The sequence below is a fragment of the Giraffa tippelskirchi genome, chromosome 8 (assembly GCF_054371585.1).
Source record: "Giraffa tippelskirchi isolate mGirTip1 chromosome 8, T2T-mGirTip1v1.2.pri, whole genome shotgun sequence".
Lineage (NCBI taxonomy): Eukaryota > Metazoa > Chordata > Mammalia > Artiodactyla > Giraffidae > Giraffa > Giraffa tippelskirchi.
Genome location: NC_137282.1, coordinates 115,691,443 through 115,714,302, shown reverse-complemented (window position 1 = coordinate 115,714,302; position 22,860 = coordinate 115,691,443). Strand labels below are relative to the sequence as shown.

At 49.2% G+C, this 22,860-nt stretch overlaps 2 protein-coding genes across 10 annotated transcripts in view; one reads left to right on the top strand and one right to left on the bottom strand.

Moving 5' to 3' along the window:
- Positions 1-22,860, top strand: part of KCNIP1 (potassium voltage-gated channel interacting protein 1) — a 406,169-nt gene that overhangs the window by 17,359 nt on the left and 365,950 nt on the right. The gene's annotated exons all lie outside the window — the stretch shown is intronic.
- Positions 1,554-22,371, bottom strand: KCNMB1 (potassium calcium-activated channel subfamily M regulatory beta subunit 1). 7 transcript variants are annotated; one of them, XM_081520791.1, is made up of 5 exons: positions 22,228-22,371; positions 12,962-13,119; positions 11,416-11,587; positions 6,001-6,266; positions 1,554-2,679 (listed from the first exon to the last, which is right to left on the bottom strand). In XM_081520791.1, the coding sequence occupies exons 2-5, from the start codon at positions 13,093-13,095 to the stop codon at positions 2,592-2,594; spliced, it is 660 nt and encodes a 219-aa protein (XP_081376917.1). In that variant the 5' UTR covers positions 13,096-13,119; positions 22,228-22,371; the 3' UTR covers positions 1,554-2,591. The 7 variants fall into 7 exon arrangements, with proteins under 7 accessions (XP_081376917.1, XP_081376916.1, XP_081376918.1 ...); XM_081520790.1 differs by having other exon boundaries at positions 22,310-22,336; XM_081520792.1 differs by lacking the exon at positions 22,228-22,371 and adding an exon at positions 16,758-16,873 and having other exon boundaries at positions 1,554-4,023.

The window sequence follows — 22,860 nt, the reverse complement described above, 5'->3', positions numbered from 1 at the left end:
CTATGAAGTCGAGAGAGTAGTAACAGCCTTAAAGGATCTTGTTAGGGTTAAATGAACCATACATATTAAAGCTTAGCCTGGATCCTTGCCTACAGGTGCTCAACAAATGTTAGCTTTTATTATTGCAGTTGATAGATTATAGTCCCAGGAGTAATTTGCTAAGTACATCCCGAAATAGAAAGAGCTGCCTCCCCATACAATGAGTTATTTGTCAAAAAAGATGTTGACATACGTTGTTGATAAAGAGAAACATTATCGGGAGGGCTCCAGCATCAGACTAGAATGTGGGGAAGAGTTAGAAGATCTTTAAAGAACCACTAACCTTTAGAGAAAATGAGCTTTTATTTGAATTTAAGAAAACAAAGGAGTGTCAAAAAGCAAGGGCTCCAGAACTGACGAGGAGGTTCAAGGCAGCAGTCTCCCTGGGACTGGAGACAAAAAACGTGTCTGAAAGCTGCAGAGGCTACAGAAGCCCCTGTTTTTAGTTCATGTAGATTGAGGGAGCTTGGTGTAGGATGAGGGAGATTATGGGAGGTTGAAGTCTCTGTATCTGAGAAGGGAGGCACAGACTTTGCGATGAAGCACCACCTTTGTCCAACATTCAGTCGGGAGTTGATTGCTCTGCATGTATATACATCTCTTCTCCATCCTCCTTAGCATTTAAGGAAGTTGTCTGATGAGCACGTGCTTTATATGAGTGGGAAGGGAAAGCTGTGGAAATCTAGGAAGATGATGCATTCTGTCTTTGAACTGACATGATGAAGGTTAAGGAAACTCCTGTGAACAGGAAGATACTTCATGAACAAACCCATTGGTGGAAGAGAGAGATGGAGCCAAGAGAGCTGGGAAAATTGAAGCTCTCCTCCTGGCTCCCAGGAGGAATCACGTGAAACTCAGAGGAGGCCATTGGATGTACACAGGGCTCAGTGTAGGGGGACCAAGAGGACCCTGAATGTCTCTGGACACACACGGTCAGCAGTTCTAAAGCTTTCTGGTCTCAGAATCCCTTTACAGTCTAAAAACATACTTAGAACTCCAAAAGAGATTTGGTTTATATGAGTTATATTAACCAGTGTTTACCATTTTAGGAATGAAAATTCAGGATGTTTCATTTAATGAATTTCTTTTAAAACAACGAGAAATCCATTACATGTTAACAAAAGATTATATTTTGTGAGAAATGATTACATTCTCAAAAAATTATTGAGAAAGGGTGCATCGTCTTCCTTTTTTGCAAATCGCTTTAACGTTCAGCTTAATAGACAACAGGTTCCTCATGTCTGCGTTCAGTCTTTTGTGACATCACATGTCACATAAGCTCTGAAAAACTCCACGTGTGTTGGTGAGGTTGAGAGTGAAAAAAGCAGGCAGGATGTAAATATTATTATGAAAATAATTTTGACCTTGCAGGCCTCCACTTTGAGAACCATTACCCTAGTGACTTCCCTGGTGGTCTAGGGGTTAAGACTTCTTCCACTGCAGGGGGTGAGGGTTCAACCCTTGGTCGGGAAGCTAAGATTCCCACGTGCCACTTGGCCAAAAAAACAAAAACATTTTTGTTTCCATTCACTCTTTTATTTCAGAGAAAACATTTGAACACAGAAAAATAGAGCAAATAATATAAAACACCCATATGCTCCTCAGAAAGCACCCCTCAAAACTAATGTGTTAGCATTTTGTCACATTTGCTTCATATGAACATTACAGATATAATTGCACACCCTCAAATACCTTGTGTCCTCTCTAGAAGCAACATTTGGGGTTTATCAATTCCAAAAATATTTTTTAAAAAACCAAAATATATTGTGACAAACTCAATAAAAACAAATGGTCCACATTAAAAAAATTTTTTTTTTTTTTAAAGAACCATTACCCTAGACCATGGTGCATGTCTTCATGTCTTTCTGATTTGGCCTTGGTCTCCTTTCCCTGCATATGAAAGGGCAGTGGCTGATGAGGTATAAGATAGCTGCACTGTGATCAAACAGTATCTTTGCAAGTATCTCATTTAATTCAAATTCGTCTAAATGCAAAAGCCATTGGCTATTCTTATGCCCAGCCTGTGCTGCCAATTAGCAATAGAGTGAATGCATCTGCAATCTGCACACCCAAGGAGTTTTGAAATTAGGAGGAATTTTAGGTGAATTGTTGATGGAGGTGAGGGAGGCTAGCATTATTTCAGGAAGTCACAAAAATTGAGGTTTTAGTAATATTTTTTGTTGCATTATTTTGAATTTGCATAAATCAGGTTCTTCACTGTGGAGAAGGAAGCCCTTGATAATGGTAGGAAAGGAGGGAGAAAGGGCAACAGGCTGATCAGCTCCTTGAGGGCAGGCACTGTGTCTGCTTCATCTCTGCCCCTCTCTGTCCTCTTGCCACGGAGCTCCACCAAGCCATCCAAGTTCTGGGCGAGTGATCCAGGTACACCTTTCCAGGTGTGACTCACTGGCCCGAGAGAGAAAAGGCAAAAAACAGTGCCAGCACTAGACTTTATCAGTAGAGTGATTTTTTAAAGAACTGATGAGGGCTCTCCGCTCCCAGGCAGCCCTTATTCCAGAAACATTTTTCCTCCATGCCTAACTCCATCATGCTTAAATGCCCATTATTTCATGCTCATCTTGGGCTTGAAGTTCTGTGAACAGCAGGCAGGTATGGGATTTGATAGAAGTAGGCCAAACTCTGTTGACAGGAAGAAGGCATTTGTCTCAAGCAAAGGAAGTTCATTGTTAATAATGCATGGGGCAGTGAGGGCTGGGCCTCCCTAGGTACTTTTTGCTAGAGGGTGGTGGTCTTTTTCCCTGTAGGGGCTGTTGGGATAGCCTGGATTTTGGTGCATTTCAGTCCCAAATGCAGGTGCATGAAAACCAGAGGCAAAGAAACCCCTATAAATGAGATTCATGATGGGGATACTCTTTTCTTTTTTTTTAAATTAAACTTAAATTTGGGGGGAATTGTAGATTCCCATGCAGTTGTAAAGAAACAACACAGACAGATCCTATGTACCTTTACCTAATTTCCCCCAAAGAAAATATCTTACCAAACTATAAGACACTATCCCAACAAGACTGGCTAGATTCACGGGACTCTTAAGATGTCCCCGACCCCAGAAGGAAGAATCTCCAGGGAGTGGGGTGTTACTCCCCCTTGGAAGGATTGTCTCTAGTAAGAACCTGGAGGGTGTGAAGCTGCATCAGGGATCCCTGGCTGCAAGCTACAGGTGTTGGTACAGATTCCAGGTGCTCCTCCCCCCAGATCCCTGGCTTGCATGAGAACACCCTAGGGTTACCAGGATGCAGCGCTGTTCCTTACCTGGACCCTGGGGCTTCGGGCGACTGAGTCAGCTCAAGAATCACAGGCCAGGCTGGAATCACACAGCCCAGGGCTCAAGTCCCCGTTCCTCACTCACTATCTGCTTGACCTTAGCCAATGACCTCTTTGACCCTCAGTTTTTCATAATATAGAGCACTCACCACGTGTCCGTCACTCTTCTAGGAACATTATACAATAACTCATTTAATACTAACAACCCCCAAATGGGAAATATTATTATTAGTTCCTATGTTGCAAGTGAGGAAACTGAGGCAGAGAAAGGTTATTTGCCCAAAGCCACACAGCTAGGGAACGATGCAGTTGGGTACTTGAAGCCAGTCCATGTATATAACCTGTATCCTACGTTGCTTCTCCTTATCTACGAGGTGGGTTCAGTAATGCGCACTGAATTTTTATGAGGCAAACTTCTTAGCACTGTGCCCAGCATGGAATAAATAAGTAGCAAAAAATGCTACTTAACCTTATTGTTGGTATAATTTCCCTGGAAGTTTCTGAATAGTCCTTCCTTATTATTGTTACTAAGAACAGCTTCCGTTTTGACCACCTAGTATGTGTCAAACCATCTGAGAATGAGAGAGATGCAGTCTGGTGGAAGTAGAGGCAGGATTCACTCCCAGGGCTGCACTGGGGTCACAGCTCCAGGAGGACCTTCAGAGACACCAGCCTAACTTCACGTCCAGCTGAGGACTTGACCTGAAAGAGGCGTTGATTCATTCCCAAAAGTCCCGGGACAGGACCTTGGTTCTCTACACCAGTGGTTCTCAAGCTCAAGCACACAACAGCCTCCCCTGCAGTCACTGTTAAAACAGAGTACTGCCCAGCTCCTCGGGACCCCACCAATCACTCCCCACCACACCCCCTTGGGACTTTTTGGTTCAGTGGGGCTGGGCTGAGGGCCTGGGAATGTGCCTTTCTCACAGGCCTCCACAGAATGCTGGTCCAGGGACCACACTTTGAGAAGGACTGCTCTAGGACAAGTTTTTGGAGTGGTAATGGATCTATGACAGCTTCCCCCAATTATCCCCTTCCCGAGCCTGAGCCTGGCTTCCCCTGCAGGGTCAGTGCCTTGTATATACATATTTTTTGGCTGCACTGGGTCTTCATCTCTGCGCGTGGACTTCTTTGGTTGTAACGCGTGGAGGCTCCCCTCCGTTGCTGCGCAGGGGCTTCTCGTTGCAGTGGCTTCTCTGGTTGGGAAGCACCGGCTCCAGCACCTGGGCTCGGTGGTCGTGGCTCATGGGCTCTAGAAAGCGGGCTCAGAGGTTGTGGTGGACAGGTTCAGTTGCCCAGCAGCATAAGGAGTCTTCACATACCAGGGATCAAAACTGTGTCTCCTGCTTTGACATTGCTTACCCACTTGTTAACCACTGAACCACCAGGACAGTCCCAGGTACCTTGTATTTAATCTGCATTGAAAACCATGCATCCCCATCTCTGTGTTTAGCTTCCCTCTATCTGGGATTCTTAAACTCGTGTGTTCTCAAAAGTCCGCATCTTAGGTACACCTATGGTTGATTCCTGGTGATGTACGGCAGAAACCAGCACAACACTGTAAAGCAATTATCCTCCAATTAAAAATAAATATTAAAAAAAAAAAGCCATGTCTGATTGGAGTTCAACCTGTTCCCTAGGTCACTTCCATCTGCTTGGTGATGGGGAGCTCACTCCTTCAAACTTTTTTCCAAAATTACATCTGTTGTTACTATACTGATTAAAAATAAACACAGTGAAACCAAGCCTTTCTATTGTTGAAAATTTAGAAAAGTACCAAAAAGAAAAGGAAGAAAGAAAATTACAATTAATAAATCCCACTGTTAATGTTTTTTATGTATATTAGTATCATTTCCGTATAGCCTATATATTTTGTATATATTTGGTTTTTTTGAGGTATAATCAATATATAAGATTATATTAGTTTTCAAGTGTGCAACAAAATGATTCAATATCTGTACGTATTACAAAATCATCACCACAAAAGGTTCTAGTTAACATCCATCTCCACACATAGTGACAGTTTGTTTTTCTTATGATGAGAGCTTTTAAGATCTACTCTCTTAGCAACTTTCAAATACGCAGCAAAGTATTATTAATCATTGTCACCATGTTGTAGTTATACCCCCATGACTTTAAGACTGGAAGTTTGTATGTATATTTGTTAATATTGGAATAAAAATGTATATAGATCTGAGAATGCTGAAAACAAGCGACGTCCCATTAATGAATGTGCTCTGCCCGTGGGGCTGCTGTTGTTTTCACTTTGGAATTCAAAGAAGGAATGGAGGCTCGTCAGGGATGACTTCCTGGGAGGGACCAGCAGACCTTTGAGACAACCGCTGGGATGCAAGCACAGAAGTGAGAATCATTGGCGTCAGTCCCGTGGACAGTGGAAGAGCAGAAAACAGATTTGAGTCAGTTGAGTGGGGTCAGGGATGGAGAACCATCACGGGTTGACCTTCAGTTCTCCTGGGTCCTGAGGAGCCCTTGAACAGTCTTGAGCAGGAAACGACTTAACTAAGGGATTTCCCAAAGACCATCCGTGCAGTGGAAGACAGAATACTGGAGGGGGAGGGGGCGAAGGCAGGAGAGGAAGCATGGGACACAGCGGGAGCGGCCCAGGGGTCCATCCCGGCCCCTGTGGTCCAAGAGGTGATGGGGCGTGCGTGGATCTACCTCTGGGCCGCCAGGATGGACAGGGACTGGTTAATCTTCACCATGACGATAATGAGCAGGCCGCCGGTCAGCAGAAAGGTGGGCCAGAATAGAGAGAAGAGGAGACTCTGGGGCCCATAGAGGCGCCGGTACAGGACGCTGGTCTCGTTCTCCCGAGTTGTGGAGAAGCAGAAGAAATCCTGGTGTTCGTGGAACCTGGCTCTGACCTTCTCCACATCAGCCCGGGCCACTTGGTAGTTGTCCAGGCTGCTTGGGATGTAGGAGCACTGTAAGGAGAATCAAGAGCATGCATGGGAGTGAAATCCCTGTTTCTCAGGGCCTGGTGTGGAATAAAGAAAAACACCAGCTTTGGATTCGAGCCCCTGGGTGGAATCAAGACTGTCCCAAGCTTGGCAGGCTGCACACAACATGGTTCAAGGGGGTGCCTACCCCATGCTGGTTGGGAGGACGGTGGCCTTGGAGCTGCACTCTGGGAGGCGGGGACCCCAGCTGGAGCCCTGGCTCAAATCCCATCACTTGCAGTGCTCAGTCGCTCAGTCACGTCCAACTCTGTGTTACTGCACGGACTGTAGCCCTCCAGGCTCCTCTGTCCATGGGATTCTCCAGGCAAGAATACTGGAATGAGTTGCCATTTGCTCCTCCAGAGTCTCTTCTCACCCCAGGAATCGAAGCCGTATCTCCTGCATTGCAGGAAGATTCTTACAGCTGAGCCACTGAGGAACCTTAGGCTAATTGCTTAACAGGGCTTCCCTGGTGGATCAGATGGTAAAGAATCTGCTTGTAATGCAGGAGACCTGAGTTCGATCTCTGGGTCAGAAAGATCCCTTGGAGAAGGGAATGGCAACCCACTCCAGTATCTTTGCCTGGTGAATTCCATGGATAGAGGAAAATGGCAGTCCACAGTCCATGGGGTGACAAAGAGTCATCACGACTGAGATACTAACACACACACTGAGCCTTGATGTCTTCATCACTTAAGTGGGTTAACAGTCTCTTTTTCAAAGGAGTTTATTACAGAACGTCAAACTTATCTAAGAAGACCAATGGGAGACATAGGCTGAGTGGGCTCTATATTTGGATTCAGGGCAGAGGTCATACACTCAATTGCCTACAAAGCTCACACGGGTAACATCCACAAGTAAAGGAGTGAGGCAATAAGATGACAGGGGCCAACTGACACCTGCCTTGGTGCCAGGGAGAACTGTCAGGGGGCGGTGGGGCCTGGGGTGATGGAGTGAGCCAGACACACCCAGCCTGGCAGTCATCACTCCGTCTGGACAGCGGGTGCCGTGCCATCCAGGAGACCTGCTGTAGCCAGGCCTCCAAAATAGTATGAGAAGCCAAAATACCAGATTTTAATGTGGACTCGTACAATTTTAAAATAATTTTCAAAGATTTGAATTGAAAACTCTATGAGGTCTAACTCTGTGTGAGCAAAACCAAAGATGTTGGCCAGCTGGTATTTGATACCGGGATTCAAAGGAAAGAGAGAGTGCATTTAAAAGAGCTTTGTGCAGACAGAGCCCAGTATATGTTTAATTCTGACACTGATCACTGTGATTAGGAGTCTTGCGGCCTGGAAAGATGAGGTCCAGCTGGAAAGCTCTGCAGAGAAGGCACGAAGGAGAGACCCTGGTTTTCTCTCTCTTCCATCCTGGGAGGTCTGCACGTGGCTTACATGAGCCTCCAGCAGATGTTCGGCAAGGGTGGTCCCCCACCGCCCCTGCAACAGACCACCTGGAGGGCTGGCCACAAGCACAGGCTCCCTGCTCCCTCTGAATCTCTGAGGACGGGGCTCAGCAATCTGGGGACTCCTTCAGGCACTGAAGTTTGAGGACCACTGCCCTATACAATCATGTCAAACGAGTCAAAATGAGAGACAGTGTCGGGCCAGCTCCTTCCCAGGCCTGGGTTCTTCCCTGGATTTAAGTGAGGTCCTGCCCCAAGGCTGCCTGCCCTGACAGCACTCAGTCCAGCAGTAGAGGTGATGGCTACACTGCAGCTCTGACAGCCTGGAGAGAGAGCAGAGCTGCATTCAGATGCAAGTCCACATCCCCAGCCAGCCAGGGAGCAGCTGAGGCTGTCCCACCGGGGAGCCGCTGTCTCCTGGGGAATCTGGCATTCAGATTTGTTGGAGACTATAAGGTCCTAGCCTTGCTCAGTAGCTGCTCAGTCGTGTTCGACTCTTTGCGACCCCATGGACTGTAGCTCACCAGGCTTCTCTGTCCATGGGTTTCTCCAGGCAAGAATATTGGAGTGAGTAGCCATTTTCTTCCCCAGGGGATCTTCTCAACCCAGGAATGGAACCCAGGTCTCCTGCATTGCAAGCAGCTTCTTTACCATCTGAGCCACCAGAGAAGCCAAGGGTCCTAGCAGCAAGTGGGTCCCGAATCCTGAGCTGAGAGGGCCTGGCCCCAGTCTCCCCACTGCCTCTGACTGTGACCTTGTTGACCTAGCCAACTGAGTTAGGGTGGAACAGGTTGCCATGCCCTCCTCCAGGGGATCTTCCTGACTCGGGGATCGAACCTGCGCCTCTTACGTCTCCTACATTGGCAGGCGGGTTCTTTACCATTAGCGCCAGTTGTTTAAAGGATCTTAAATGATCCAGCCTCTCTCCCAAGCCCCATGTTGTCACTGTGCTTAGCGCAGTGACAGGAGCTTAGAACCTCTCAGGCTAAGTCTCATGAGATAAACTAGGAGTGAGCTGGGGACCTCCTTCCTCAGAATAGAGGTGGAGGGAGACAGCCTGGCACATGCCACTCCAGAAGACACCCAGCCATCCTGAAGTACCAGCTCCTGGCACCACAGAGCTGAACAGAGGTGGGAAGAGCAGCTGGTACACCATCCTGCTGTTTGGCAAAGCCATGAAGGCCCCTTCCCCCGTCACACCAGTGCAGCAGCCTGCCTTTAGCACTACTCCTGGGGTCACCAGGTGCAACGGGAGAAAAGATTGAACACGTGGTGCTGCCAGTGCCGTCCTTCCAAACCCAGCAGGCAGGTCTCAGGCAGCTGAGAACCCATTCGGGGGAGGATCTCACCTCGAGCTCCTCCGAGCTGGCAGCCTGCAAACCAGCCTGCTCCCAGCTCCCATCGCACCAGTGACCACTTCTGTCTTTGAAAATTTGTTTCTTGATCCTGGGGATAAATCAGGGCCCCCTGGATGCCAAAGAAGAGGCAGGGGTCCTGGGAGGAGCTGATTCAGGCGGGTTCGGAGGCTCTAGCTGCATCTGGTGTGGCTGAGTCATGCTAGTGATGACAGAACAGCCAGGCCCCCTTGCCTGCCCAGACCCACTTCACCAGGAGCCCCCAGCCCTGTTCACGATCCCACCATCCCCCCAGGTACCCCCCTATCAGCTGCCAAGTTCTGACTGTCAGCATCCATCCTTGTCCCAGCTCTGTCCCAATTGTGGTGGCCCCCACCTCTCTCCCTAGTAACGGAACCCCACACTCCTCCTTATCACTCTGATCATGCTGCCAGCACCCCACACCTTTTAAACATTCCCAGTTGCTCACAGCAGTAATTCCCAAAGAAATTTAGAAAGACCTGGAAAACCCAGAGGTTCTGCTTCAGTGGGTCTGGTGTAGGACCCTGGTTTTGTTAAGAACCCCCAGGAGGACCTAACACTCAAAAGTGAGGAGCCCCAGCTTCCCTGATCACATTTTAATTTCACAGTTTGGTAGTCTTTGGCAGAAAACAGGCACACAGCTTGTACAGCGCCAGAATATAATCAGTATTTCCTTTCTTTATGGTTTGCATGAATTTAACTCCCTGGTAATCAGTAGAAGTTCCTCTTGGAAATGGTGAATTCTATTAGGAGCTGCAAATAACTTTACTTCCTGTTAAAGCCAGCGCCAGGAGCATGATTTGGAGTGAACTTAGTTCCCGGCAAAGCTCTGGCCTTTGATGAAAATGTGAAGGGGCTTTCTGTGTCCTCAGCTCAGGTCGATGAGAGACCACCCTGACAGAATCAGTCTCTTTAAAACTGTGTGCCTGTTGCATCAACCCTGAGTCCTTGGCATTTGCCCTACATATTTGCTGGGCTACACCGCTACAACTAACCTCCATGTCTCATGAGGTTGAATCAGTGTGTTTTGTAAAATGGTGATTGTGGATAAGCTTAGCCCTTTCCCCATCTTTTCTTCCCAATCTCCTTCCTTCAGTTGAACTGTTAAAGCTCAAAAAAAAAAAAAAAAAAAAAAAATCCTGATTGAATATAAACATCTAATCCCATTCTCTATAAAATGGTTGCTTCCCTACCTGTGCCGTGTCAGTGTCTTATGCTGGAATTAAACCTCCTCTCCTTCTCTCCTACTGAGTTGTGCATGCTATTTCTCTCAGACGTCCTTGAAGACTGTCTTTTGAGCAAAAATAAAATTTAGTAAAATGTTTTCAGTAATATTTTGTTAATATGAGAACTAATTACCTTCAATAATGGTTAGCATTCTTCATTAAAGTTTTGCTTCTCTCAAAAAAGAAAAACTACCCAAAAACCCCATTTTAATTGCACAGGTTGGAGGTGTGGAGGGCCTCTGGGAACAGACCCTAAGCTGCCTCTGAAGCTTTTTCTCACTATACCCCACCCTGTAGCATTGTCTATGCGGGGGTTGCAATCCCTGTGTCTCCCCACCTTCCTTCCCCATACCTTGCTGTCTGTGTCCCCTTGACATGTGTGCCCACCTTTGTATTTCTGTGTAACCAGTACCTGCCTGATTTGTAACACCAGTGCCTTTCTGACACCCTCACCTCACTGTTCTTCTCTATGGCACTGAGCCCTCTCTACTTGGTATTATTTCACATGCGCGCTGTCTTCTCTTGAACCCAACACCTAACGCAGGAAGTGACGGTTGAATGAATGACTGAATGAAAACGGGTCAACTTGTGTTTCCTATGGAAAGGACTACACTGGTAGATTTGGAGGTGTGAGGGGGGCATTGAGAGGCAGTGATAGGAAAACTTTCCAAGTGTTGACCTCTAAAGGTTGCTCCAAACCTGGGCCTCTGGTCTCCTAGAGTGGGGAGTCGGGGAGTCACAGGGGCTCTTGTATGTGAGGTCAGCTCTGGGTCTGGCTTCTCATCTGACCCACGTTATAGAATGAAATAAGAACACTAACAGCTGCTTCCTCTGAGTGCCCGCTATCCAGCCAACATCAAGACTGGCACATTATGTACAGTCCTTGACTTCATAGCAGCACTTCCATTAACAGAAACTGAGGCTCGGCAGGGCGGAGCGCCCGTCATACAGCCAGAGGCAGATTTGTCGGACTCCACACAGTAGGGCTAAGACTGGCTGGGCCTCAGACCAGCTGTGGCCCCTGGTCAAATGGGTTTCTCTTTTTCCAGTCTTCGCCCTCCTCCAGAGTGGGATTCGGGAGCCAGTTAGGGACCAGCACACACCTCCCCGCCCCCAGTCAGTACCTGCTGGTTCTGGTCCCGAGTGTCCTCCGTGTGGTACAGCACAGCCCACCGGCCCACGGATGACACGTTGACCCACAGGCATGGGTACTGGGGCACCCTCTTGCCCTCCAGCTCCTCCTGGTCCCTGATGTTGGTCTCAATCAGGTGACACGTGGATTCCTGGGTCCACACGCTGGGGAGACCATGCACACATACACATTTCAGAACCCGGGTGGCACAGAGCGCCCAGCATGAGCCTGTTTAGAGAGACTCAGCACCAAGACCCATCTTGCCGTAAGCAACCAGCACTGACAGAGTGTGACCCCAGAGTCCCTGGGTCCGGGGGAGCAATCATAACATCAGAATATCAGCTTTTTGGCCTCTTGGACAATATCTACTTAACTGGCCCAGCCCTCACTGCTCACCCCAAACCCTGGTTAGATTTAAAGATTCTCACATCCAAACCACCCCCCAGAACAAGTGAATCAGAATTTCCAAGGTGGGTGGATGTGTTTTCAAAACTCTTCGCAGTGACTCTGATCTGCAGCCAGACCTCAGACCCCTTGTCCACACCATCTTCATCTTGCAGAGAATGGAAGAGAAGCTCAGAGAGGTTAAGTGACTTTGCTAAGGGCACACAGTCCCTGAAGCCAAGCCTGGATGGTTTCAGAATCTGTGCCCCTTCCCTTAAAAAGAGTAGATGGAAAAGGAGCCTGATTTGTGCCCAGGTGGGAAGATGGTAAGGATGGTGCTGAACCCAGAGAAAATGTCTTGGAGGCACATGGCCGCTCTGAGCAGTGCCTCACTCAGTAAGATTCCAGCCTGGAGAGGCTTCAGCATGGTAAAAAGAGAGACAGGAGCAGGCCCAGGAGAGACTGACAGGCTCATCAACACACCAGCAAATCAGTCGTGACTCATCTGCCAGCTATCAGGCAGGAGACACGCTGCCAGACAGAAGGGGGCTGTCAGCCACTGGAACGTGCCCAGAGGCAAGGATCTGAGATTTGTCCTAAGATCAGGCTGAGGGAACTGAGCGTATTCATTCTCATTAGAGCATGCATCAGGAACTTCCCAGTCTTTCCTTTAAAAGCTCATGTGGTTGACATGTCAGAGAGCAAAGGCATGGGACATTCTCTGAGATTTCAGAACAGAGCTCCCGGGGAACAGATATTAGCTCAATGTAGACATTTCCTACTTATCAGTGCGTGCTAAGTCACTTCAGTCTTGTCCAACTCCTTGCGACGCTATACACCGTAGCTTGCCAGGCTCCTCTGTCCATGGGATTCTCCAGGCAAGAATACTGGAGTGGGTTGCCATGCCCTCCTCCAGGGGATCTTCCTGACCAAGGGATCGAACCCCTGTCTCTTATGCCTCCTGCATTGGCAGCCAGGTTCTTTACCACTAGTGCCACCTGGAAAGCCCCCTACTTATCAGAAAGGCCCTCAAATGAAATGGTGTGTACAGTTGAGGTGGTGAGCTCCCCATCACTTGAGATATTCAACAACGACAGATGCCAGACCCTTAGGGGAGAGGCTGGAAGGTGGGAGCAGGCCTGGGAGAACGGTACCTTTTCTGATAGAGGGGCAGCACAGTTGTGCCTAGGATGTAGTAGGTGATGACAGCGCCCACTACCATGGCCACACCCAGGCAGAGGGCTCGAGTCTCTCCCCGCTTCTGGGCCATCACCAACTTCTTTCCCATGGCCACTGGGGACAGCAGACATTTCTAGGATCACAGAGGCAAACAGACATGAGATCAGCACAGGTGACAGGGAAGAGGAGAGGGTGATCAATTATCAACATCATCTCTATTTTTAATGCAGAGCTTGGAAAACTCAGAGGGCTTTTTGACCCCATTTAAGCCTTCCACCAGCTCTGAGAGGCAAGTATTATCGTCCCCACTCTACTGATGAAGGCCTTGTGGCTCAGAGAGATAAAGTGACTTGCGCAAGGTCACACAATGTGTGACAGGCTCAATAATGGCCCTCAAGATGCACATGTTCTCAGCCCCGGGATCTGTGACTGTTACTTTACATGGCAAAGACTTTAAATTAAGGATCTCGAGATGGCAAGATTATCCTGGATTATCCACAGAGACCTAAAGGTAATCACAAGGATCTTTACAAGAAAGAGGTGGAGGGAGATTAGACATAAAAGAGAGAGGGCTATGATCAGGGCAGCTGAAGTTGGAGTGATGTGGCCATGTACCAGGGGGGTTAGCAGCTACCGGAAGCTGGAAGAGGCAGGGAGTGATGCGTTGTCCTCTGCAGCCTCTGGAGGAGTGCAGCCCTGCTGACCCCTTGACTGAGCCTTGCCAACGTCCTGCTGATTTTGAACTTCTGCCTTCCAGAACTGTGTATGCGTAGATTTCTACTGAGGCCACCAAGTTTGTGCTAATTAGTTACAGCAGCAATAGGAAACTAATACAGGAGATAAACTAATACTGTAAGCAGCAGAGGGAGAATATCTGTGCACGTCCTCTGAGGACACTTGTCTCAGAGAAACTTGGAGCCTAAACAGTCTCACAGGACTCCCCTGGTGGTGCCCTGAGAAGAATCCACATGCCAATGCAGGGGACACGGGTTCAAGCCCTAGTCCGGGAAGATCCCACATGCCACAGAGCAACTAAGCCCGTGAGCCACAACTACTCAGCCCAAGGGCTGCAACTACCAAAGCCCCCGGGCTTAGAGCCTGTGCTCCACAAGATAAGCCGCTGCAATGAGAAGCCTGTGCCCTGCAAGCAGAGAGTAAGCCCCACACGCCACAACCGGAGAAAGGCCTCATACAGCAACAATGACCCAGCACAGTCAAACTTAATTAATTAAAAAAAAAAAAACACTCCCACAGCAGGGCTGGTTGGGCAGGGGTAGCATGCAGAGAAGGGGCAGCAGGTCCGCCAGGGGGCAGCCAAGACATCGGGGCGACAGGATGGGTTTCAGCCGTGGGGATCCTGAAACCGCCGCCTCCCCGCTTTCCGTGAGGGCAGGAGGCACCACGTGGCCTCAACAGCTGCTCTCCTACCTGGGGACCTGAGCGCCCCTGAGCCCAAGCAGAATGGGGCAAGTGACGGGCGGCTTCTGAAGCCCTTCATCCTTCTCCTGGGGCCTGCCTCTCCCGGAGCAAGCAGAGCGCCGCCCTCCCCTGAACACCCTCCGGGAGAGTCACCCTGGCCCCCGGTGCGCCTCCTGGAACCACAGCTTCCCGGCTGCGGTCCTGCTGTGGCTTTCCCGTGCGTTCAGTGAGTTGCCCCACAGACTTCAGTAAATTCCTTTGGTGGTGTTTTTTTGTTTGTTGTTTAAGGTAACATTTCTACCAAAGATAACAGGGCCATGGGGCCTTTCTCTGTAACCCCTGAATTAGGGGAAATGTTAGCGAGGTATCAGGAAGGACTTTATTTTCCCTGCCAGGTCCCTAAGGTAATAAACACTATTTTTATGAATGAGTGAGTATTCCTGAGATAGGCATTATTAATTCAAAGGGATTTTCAACAAAGTGTCTTATTTTCTACTCAACTTCTCTTCTATTAAGTTGCTTCGAGTGTCCAGAGATCTGGACCCTGTTTCTTCCCCACTCCAGTTGTCCCCGGCCCCCCACTGTCCTAAAAAGGAGGCTCCAGGGTCAGATACCAAGGTTACAGCCCGGTCACGCCCTCCAAGGTGATTGACAGGGATGATACCCAATGACGACTTCTTCTCCCACATTTGGGGCCCGGAGAAGTGTGGTTTCCTACATTCTAACAGAGACACTACAAAGTCACAAAGGAAAAAATATTCTCTTGACAATGAAAGACATTCTATTCAATTCTTTTTCCTATTGCAATGAGGACTTTTGTCCTTCTGTCCCTCCGTCTTGTGGGAAATGGGTCAGCCAACACCGTGATTTACCTAGGGCCGGTCTAACAAGCCCACACATGTTTTTGCAGGCTAAAGAATGAGCCACCTAGGAATGGGCAAAGATCCTATACAGACTTCCTTCCCAGGACTGTCTGGGGTCATTGGTGCCTGGCCCAGGCCCTGGGACTGTGGAACACAAGTCTCTAGGGTCCACACGGAATCAGCCTCAGAGGGAGGACCTAGGCTGAGTGCCCACAATAGAACCAGCCCTTTCCTGGGAGAGTCGAGCATCCTTGAGACTGGGGGGAGGGGGGGGGTGGTGGGGGGAATTGGTGGCTGCCCTGCCTTCTCAGGGACACCAGCCCATCTGCCGCATCATAACATCCCCTCTCCCGGGCACCCCCAGTGTACCAGGTCTGGGCACTCAGGAGGAAAGGAGATAAAGCAGTCTGGAACCGGCCATTTGTTCAGATCCCTCCTGTCGGCAATGCCCTAGTGAGACTGTCACCCACCCCAAGGGAGGGGGCTAGCAGAGTTTTGATAAATCCTCCTAAGACCACACAAGATAAAAGAATAGGGTGAGGATATGGATATGGATATAGTCCTAAGTTTCAACATCCATAGTGAGAACCTTTAGGCAGGAGGAAGGGTAGGAACTGCTGAGACCCCCGGAGGTCTGCACAGGAAGAAATGGGTTGCAGCTGTAAAATGGGGGATTTCAGTTAGACTCGAAGAAGAACTCCTCAGTTGAGAACTGCTAAACATCTCTGGACTTTGGAGATATAGCTCTCCATTTGGAAATGTCACTAGAGGTCTGGGGTGGATTGAGGAAAGGTGAAGAAAGGCCAAGCAAGATGGGATTTGGGGGGTTCCTGAGTAACCTGATATTTGGGTTGACATCCTTTTCAGGGCATAGAAGACACTGTTTAAGAGTCTAGTGGAGTGAGGGACAGGGGGTGTTCTGAGGTCCTCAGGCATGGGATCAAATCCTGGCTTTGCCACCTAGCAACCTGTGACTGTAAAACAAGCATGGTAGTGCCCGCTTTTGAGAGTTCTGATAAAGATCAAATGATGTACCAAACATCACATTGCCTGGTCCAACGCAAGCCCTCAATAAATACTAACTGTTACTATTAACAAAGAAAACCCTGAGGTTTGGATCAGAAGTCCCCAGTGCTCTTGCTGGGCCTGTCTCTGCCCCACCCTCCCCTGGTGACAAGTTCCAGGGCTGGTCCTGATCTCCAGGCTGCTGCCCTCTGGCCGCTCTGCAGGCTGAGACCAGGGCCAGGGCACTGAGCCACCACAGTGACGGGGCCAAGGCACCCCCATGCCCACCTCCAGCCCCCGCAGGCCCCCAGACCCTGGGTCCGGCAGGGTCTAGACCTGTGTGACTTAGCATCAGCTCCTCTGGAGCCCAGAGTCCTGATGGCTGCCCCCTCGAGGAAGGGCGTTCCCACTGCCGTCCCCCCTCAGCGAAGCTCTCCCCTCTAGCCCCAATCTCTTCCCCACTGTCCTTGACCTCGGTACTCACAGTCTCCTGGGCGCCCTGCGAGTCTTCGGCAGACCCTTTTCTGCCTGGTCCCCAGCCCCCACCCCAAAGAGGCTGCCTGAGCTGTAGCAGGAAGTTTGGGCTCCCAGCCCGTCTCTGGGGAAGCAGCCTTTGGTTCTCATCTGAGACGAGCCTCCATGCCCAAACATGGTCAAGTCTGAGCTCACAGCCCCAGGACACAAACTCGAGAGGGCAGGTACCCAGCCCAGGGGCTGGCAGCTGTTACCCAGGCCTCTGCCCTGCAATTCCCAGAATCTACTGGGCAACAGGTTTCAAACCACAGACAGCAAATCTGAGAAGCCAGGAAAGACCATCTCAGTGTATTTGGAGACATTTCTTCTTCACTTAATCTCTCGGGGCTGGCAGAGAAGGCTGGGATGGGAAATGAGTTTCTGTCGACAGAGGGGAGGGAGGAGAAGTGGAAGTTCTAAGGGGTGGGGCTCGTCAGCAGCTGGAGGGGCTGGCATTTCCAACCCCCCCGGCAGCCAAAACACTCAGCCTTTGATAACTGTGTACTGTGTGACCCCAGGCAGGTCACGATGCCTCTCTGAGCCTCTTGAGATTTTTAAACCTTACTTTGTACAGAGTAGAGATGAGAGTTAGAAATAGTGGAGATTTGGGGCAGGAAAAGAGATACTCACCTTTAAAAGACCAACCAAGGAGAAGCTGAGAGCAGTGAGAGCTTCCCAGCTGCTTCCAGCCAGCCATGTCTAAGAAGAGCCTGCTTGGCGCACTGGCCTCCCAGTGGTCAAACTGTATAGTTTGGGAGCATGGGCAGAGATTTGTTCCCGTCAACAGAAGAGACAAGTGAGCAATAACATTTGAGGGCAAAAACATACTTCCCTCTACTCTTTCATCCTTAAAGTGGTTGTTGGAAGGATTAAAAAGCAGCGACAAAGATAAACACATGCATAGGGCCTCCCCTAAGTATCAGGCATGATCCTAGCGCCTCTGCCCCTCACTTTACTCAATGATCAGTTGAAGAAACTGAATCTGAAGCTCAGAGGCCTTAAATTACTCATCCACGGTTAGCCTGCTCCAAGCGCAGGCTGCATGTACGCACGCATGCGTGTGCACGCTCAGTCGTTTCCGACTCTGTGCAACCCCATGGACTGGTGCCCGCCAGGCTCCTCTGTCCATGGAATTCTCCAGGCAAGAATATTGGAGTGGGTTGCCATTTCCTATTCCAGGGGATCTCCCCGACTGGGGGATAGAACCCAGGTCTCTTGCGTTGGCAGGCAGATTCTTTACCGCTGAGCCACCTGGGAAGTCCCTAAGTGCAGGAGCCAGAGTCAAAGCTGGTCCTTCCAGGTTACAGAGCTGGGGCTCTCTCTACTGAGCCTGGCGCTGCTCTAAGACCTAAAAGCTCACCTCTGTTGTACAGACACCCGTCACTTGATATTCTAGAGGTCACCTGAGTGCCCCCAGCTCCTGGGGAGGTGGGCACAGCTCAGCCGTGCCAACTGAAAGAGTTCTAGCCCCTCCTCACTTCTACTTCTGTTGCTATGAGACAACAGCCCATCGGGCCATAAAATGAGAGCAGTGCTCAGGCCCCTAAACTCTCCCCAGCAGTGAGCTCCCTTCCCCCACCCCTTTTCCTAACTGAATCCTATTAACAGGAAAGTAAATCGTCTGTTTAACGGTCATCATAGCCAAGTCGGTGTCTAAAGGCCTCAGACCTTGCAGATGCAGCATTGACAATGAAGGACATGGCCTAGAATGAATCCCCAGAGGGGTGATTTTCCAAGATGGTCCTGGCCCACGCAGGAGCCAGAAGATTCCTGCCTGTGACCTAGTGCAAAAATGCTGGTCCTTTTTCCTTTGAGGGAGAGACCTGTACAACAGACAGCCTTTTAAAAGTACAGCTAAAGGGCTACATGCTTGTAACTGGCTAGAGGTATTAAGAGGTATAAGAGATACATATTTGGACTTTATAAACAAACACTAGCCTTCTTCCCAAGGTACTCTCCCCTTGGAAGATGGGAACAGACAGAGGCTGGTATATCCTTCTGCTGCATCGAAGCAAACTCTTGCCAAAATGCTTTGACATGCCTCTCTCTTGAGGGTATGTGGGTGGAAACCCTGCTCCCTGGATGGCTGTGGGGTTTGTGTGGGGCAGATGATTATAGGTGGAAGCAAGGAAATAATGATGCTACAGTGATAAAGACTGGTGCTCTGCGTTGGCACAGAGGCTTAGAGATCACAAAATTGCTTGCCCGACTTCAACCTTCCAGCAGCCCCGTAAGGTAATAAGCACTGCATGCTCACAGTCATGCTCAGGTAGAGTTTGTCCTGCCCTTTTGTAGAGGGGAGGGTGGTCGTTGAGCCTCAGAGACGTCAAATATATTGCCCAAGGCAAGTACTTGGCCTCTCTGAGCCTCAGTTGGCCCATCTCCAGAATGCAGATATGTATAGTTAGTCCCTCAGTGTTTTTTGAGGAATAAGAGATCATCTAAGCTACCTGACTCACAATGTGGTAGATTGCGTTTTCCCAAGATGGCACCAACTCACATCCCATCCCACCTGCTCTTCTTTGAGTGTGACATCAACACACCTCCATCAAGAGGATGCTTCTTTGTCCGCTCCCCTTCAACCTTGCAGAGATTGTAACTGCCTTGCCAACAGAATGTGCTGGAAGTGACACTGAGATTCCCAAGGTTAAGGGTACACAGTGGGGTGGCTTTCACTGGACATTGTCTCTTGACACTCTTCTTCTTGATGAAGAAGCCAAGAGGCCACGCTTAGGTGTTCCAACTGACAGCCCAACTCAGTTCTTGGCCAACAAACAGCACCTCTCAGCTGTGTGTGAAGGAGCCTACAGGCGACTCCAGCTCCCAGACTTCAAGTCCCCCAGCTCAGGCCTCAGACATCACCCACCCCTCCTGTACCCTCTATGAATTCCCCATCCACAAAATCCATGAACAAATTAAATGGTTGCTTTATGCCCCTGTGTTTTGAGAAGATTTGTAATGCAGCCATAATAACTGGAAAATGTTGGAAGTGACCGAGAATGGGAACTGTTACTGCTGCTGGTGATGGTGGTATTACAGAGCCAGGAATTAAAAAGCCTGAGATTGTTGTGTGACGTGTACGGCGGCGATCTAGAAATCCTCTGGATACTCTTCTATCAAGTTACTCACTGCTGCACAAAAGAGCAGAAGGACAGCAATATAGGAGAGCATTTACATTCATCAAGCATCTACTATGTGCCAGAAAGTGATCCACATTCGTATGTAAATATACATACACACATGCATGTACATACATGTGCATACACGTGTGCACATACATATTCACATTCAGGCAGTAATACTGGAGTGGGTAGCCTTTCCCTTCTCCGGGGGATTTTCCCAACCCAGGGATCGAACCCAGGTCTCCCACATTGCAGGGGAATTCTTTACCAGCTGAGCCACAAGGGAAGCCCAAGAATACTGGAGTGGGTAGCCTGTCCCTTCTCCAGGAGATCTTCCCAACCCAGGAATCGTACCAGGGTCTCCTGCATTGCAGGCAGATTCTTTACCAACTGAGCTATCAGGGAATCACATCTAAGCATACACATATTCAATACACACATATGTGCATGCATACACATACTTAATATACACACATGTTTAGGAACACATATACATGTGCATACAATATGCTTGTACATGTGTACACATGTTAGACATATGCATGCACACATACACACGCATACAAATTTGCAAGCACCTGCATGTGTCCTCTGTCCTGTCTGACTCTTTACGACTCCATGGACTGTGGCCCACCAGGCTCCTCTGTCCATGGTATTTTTCTTGGCAAGAATACTGGAGTGGGTTGCCATCTCCTCCTCCAGGGGATCTTCCCGACCCAGGGATTGAACCCAGGTATCCCGCGTTGCAGGTGGATTCTCTACAGTCTGATCCACCTGGGAAGCCCCATATGCAAACATATTCATGTATATATACATACACACATAAATATATGTACATATATATGCACATGTGCAGGGGCTTCCCTGGTGGTTCAGACAGCAAAGCATCCACCTGCAATGTAGGAGACCTAGGTTTGATCCTTGGGTCAGGAAGATCCCCTGGAGAAGGGAATGGCAACCCACTCCAGTATTTCTGCCTGAGAAATCCCATGGACAGAGGAGCCTGGCGGGTCACAAGAAGTTGGATACAACTGAGCGACTAGGATGCACATGTGCATTTATGTGCTCACACATACGCACATATACACATATCCATATGCACACACATACATACACATGCATATACAAACACATACATATGCATATACATTTACACATGTATGCATATACATACACAAATACACACACACACTTTCTTCCAGGCAATCCTCACAAGAGGCCTTCTCATCTCTGTTGTTTGCCCAAGGTCACTCCCCTGGCACGTGATGTGATGGAGCCAGATGTGCACCTGGCTCCACAACCCATCCTTGACCCCCTCAGCTCCCCCAGACGCTGTTCTCCAGCGGACCAGCATTTCTTCATGATGTCTGCTTCAGAGGCTTTACAAACCCCTTCTCCTCATCTGTAGCCCTTTCTGGATTGTGCATCCGCTTACTTATTTAAACCCTTTTGAATCAATATCTATTCTCTGCTGCCACTTGGAATAAAAAGTCCCATAAATCAAACTGGCAACCCGTGTCCTGAGCCCCTGCTGAGGGTGTGTCACTGGCTGAGTGCTACGGAGGAGGGTGTGAGGGACTCTCAGCCCTGGCTAAGCCTCTGGCTCGCAAATATTTGCGGCCCCGCTGTGCAGAGGTTCTGAATCTGTCGCTGTGCTGAGGTGGGTCAGACTGAGCCCCTCCCCGGTGGGGGAGCAAGGGGGCATTTTTAGCACCTCGAAAAATCACCACAGAAAAGAAAAAATGATATATTTTAAGGGAGACAGAATAATGAGGAGCAGCAGAAATCGCAACAAAAGATTTTTCTATGGAGTTGAGAAGACAAAGTACAAACACAGGACGATTACGTGCCAGAATTCAAATCAGTTGACAAGGCGAGTCCCGAGGGGAACAGGACAGGTGAGTGAAGAGCTACACCTCGCTCCTTTCTCCTCTGACTCTTCCAGCGACGTTTCCCCCTCGCCTCATTGTTCTTGTTTAGCGACAAGCTGTTCTAGCCTGCTGCGTCCTAAGCATCACTGTAAGCAGTTTGAGATGCTCTGTGCAACGAGGAGCTTACGTAAAGAGCCTGCCGTCTGTCTGAGCAGTAAGGTGGGGGAGGGGTTATGCCTTTTTCTTTCTGCAAAATCACCGAAGCTCACCATGGACAAGATGGACAACACAGAGGGGCAGGAGGAAGATAAGGCATAGAAATAACCCTGCCACACCACTCGCCACGCGGAGGGAACTGCTGGCGAGAGGAGGCAGCGCGCATTCCTTCCGACACTCATAGAAGGATGCAGGCGCTCTCCCGCGGAGGGCACGTCCCCTCCGCCCTCACCTGCTGCTGAACTCTTCCTATCCCGAGGCTCCCCGTCCGCTGTCCTCACCTCACCTCCTGTGCCCTTAGCCATGCCCCTCACCTCTGGTGCCAGGGCAGCGCTCTGATTCAGCACAGGCAGAGCGCTGAGTGCACCTCCGCCACAGCACTTCCTCTCTCTCAACCTCACGTTTATTCATGCGCCTTCTTTGACAGGCCTCCCCATGGGGAGGTAAGCTTTCTGAGACCCAGGGCAAGAGTGGTTCCTACTCACTGTCACATCTCTAACACTCAAAGGAACAAATAGAGAATCGTGGGGGTTTTTCTGTTGTTTATTTGGCTTAAGAAAAAAAAAAAAACCCTTCTTAAAAAAATTGGTTTTACCATCTTAGCCATTTTTTAGTGTACAGTTCAGTAGAGTTAACTGTATTGTTATGGCCATACAACAGACCTCTAAAGATTTTTCATCTTGCAAAACTGAAATGTTGTTGTTCAGTCTTTCAGTTGTGTCCGACTCTTTGCAAGCTTCCCTGTCCTTCCCCATCTCCCGGAATTTGCTCAAACTCATATCCACTGAGTCGGTGATGCCGTCCAACCATATCACCCTCCTCCCGCCCTTCTCCTCCTGTCCTCAGTCTTTCCCAGCATCAGGGT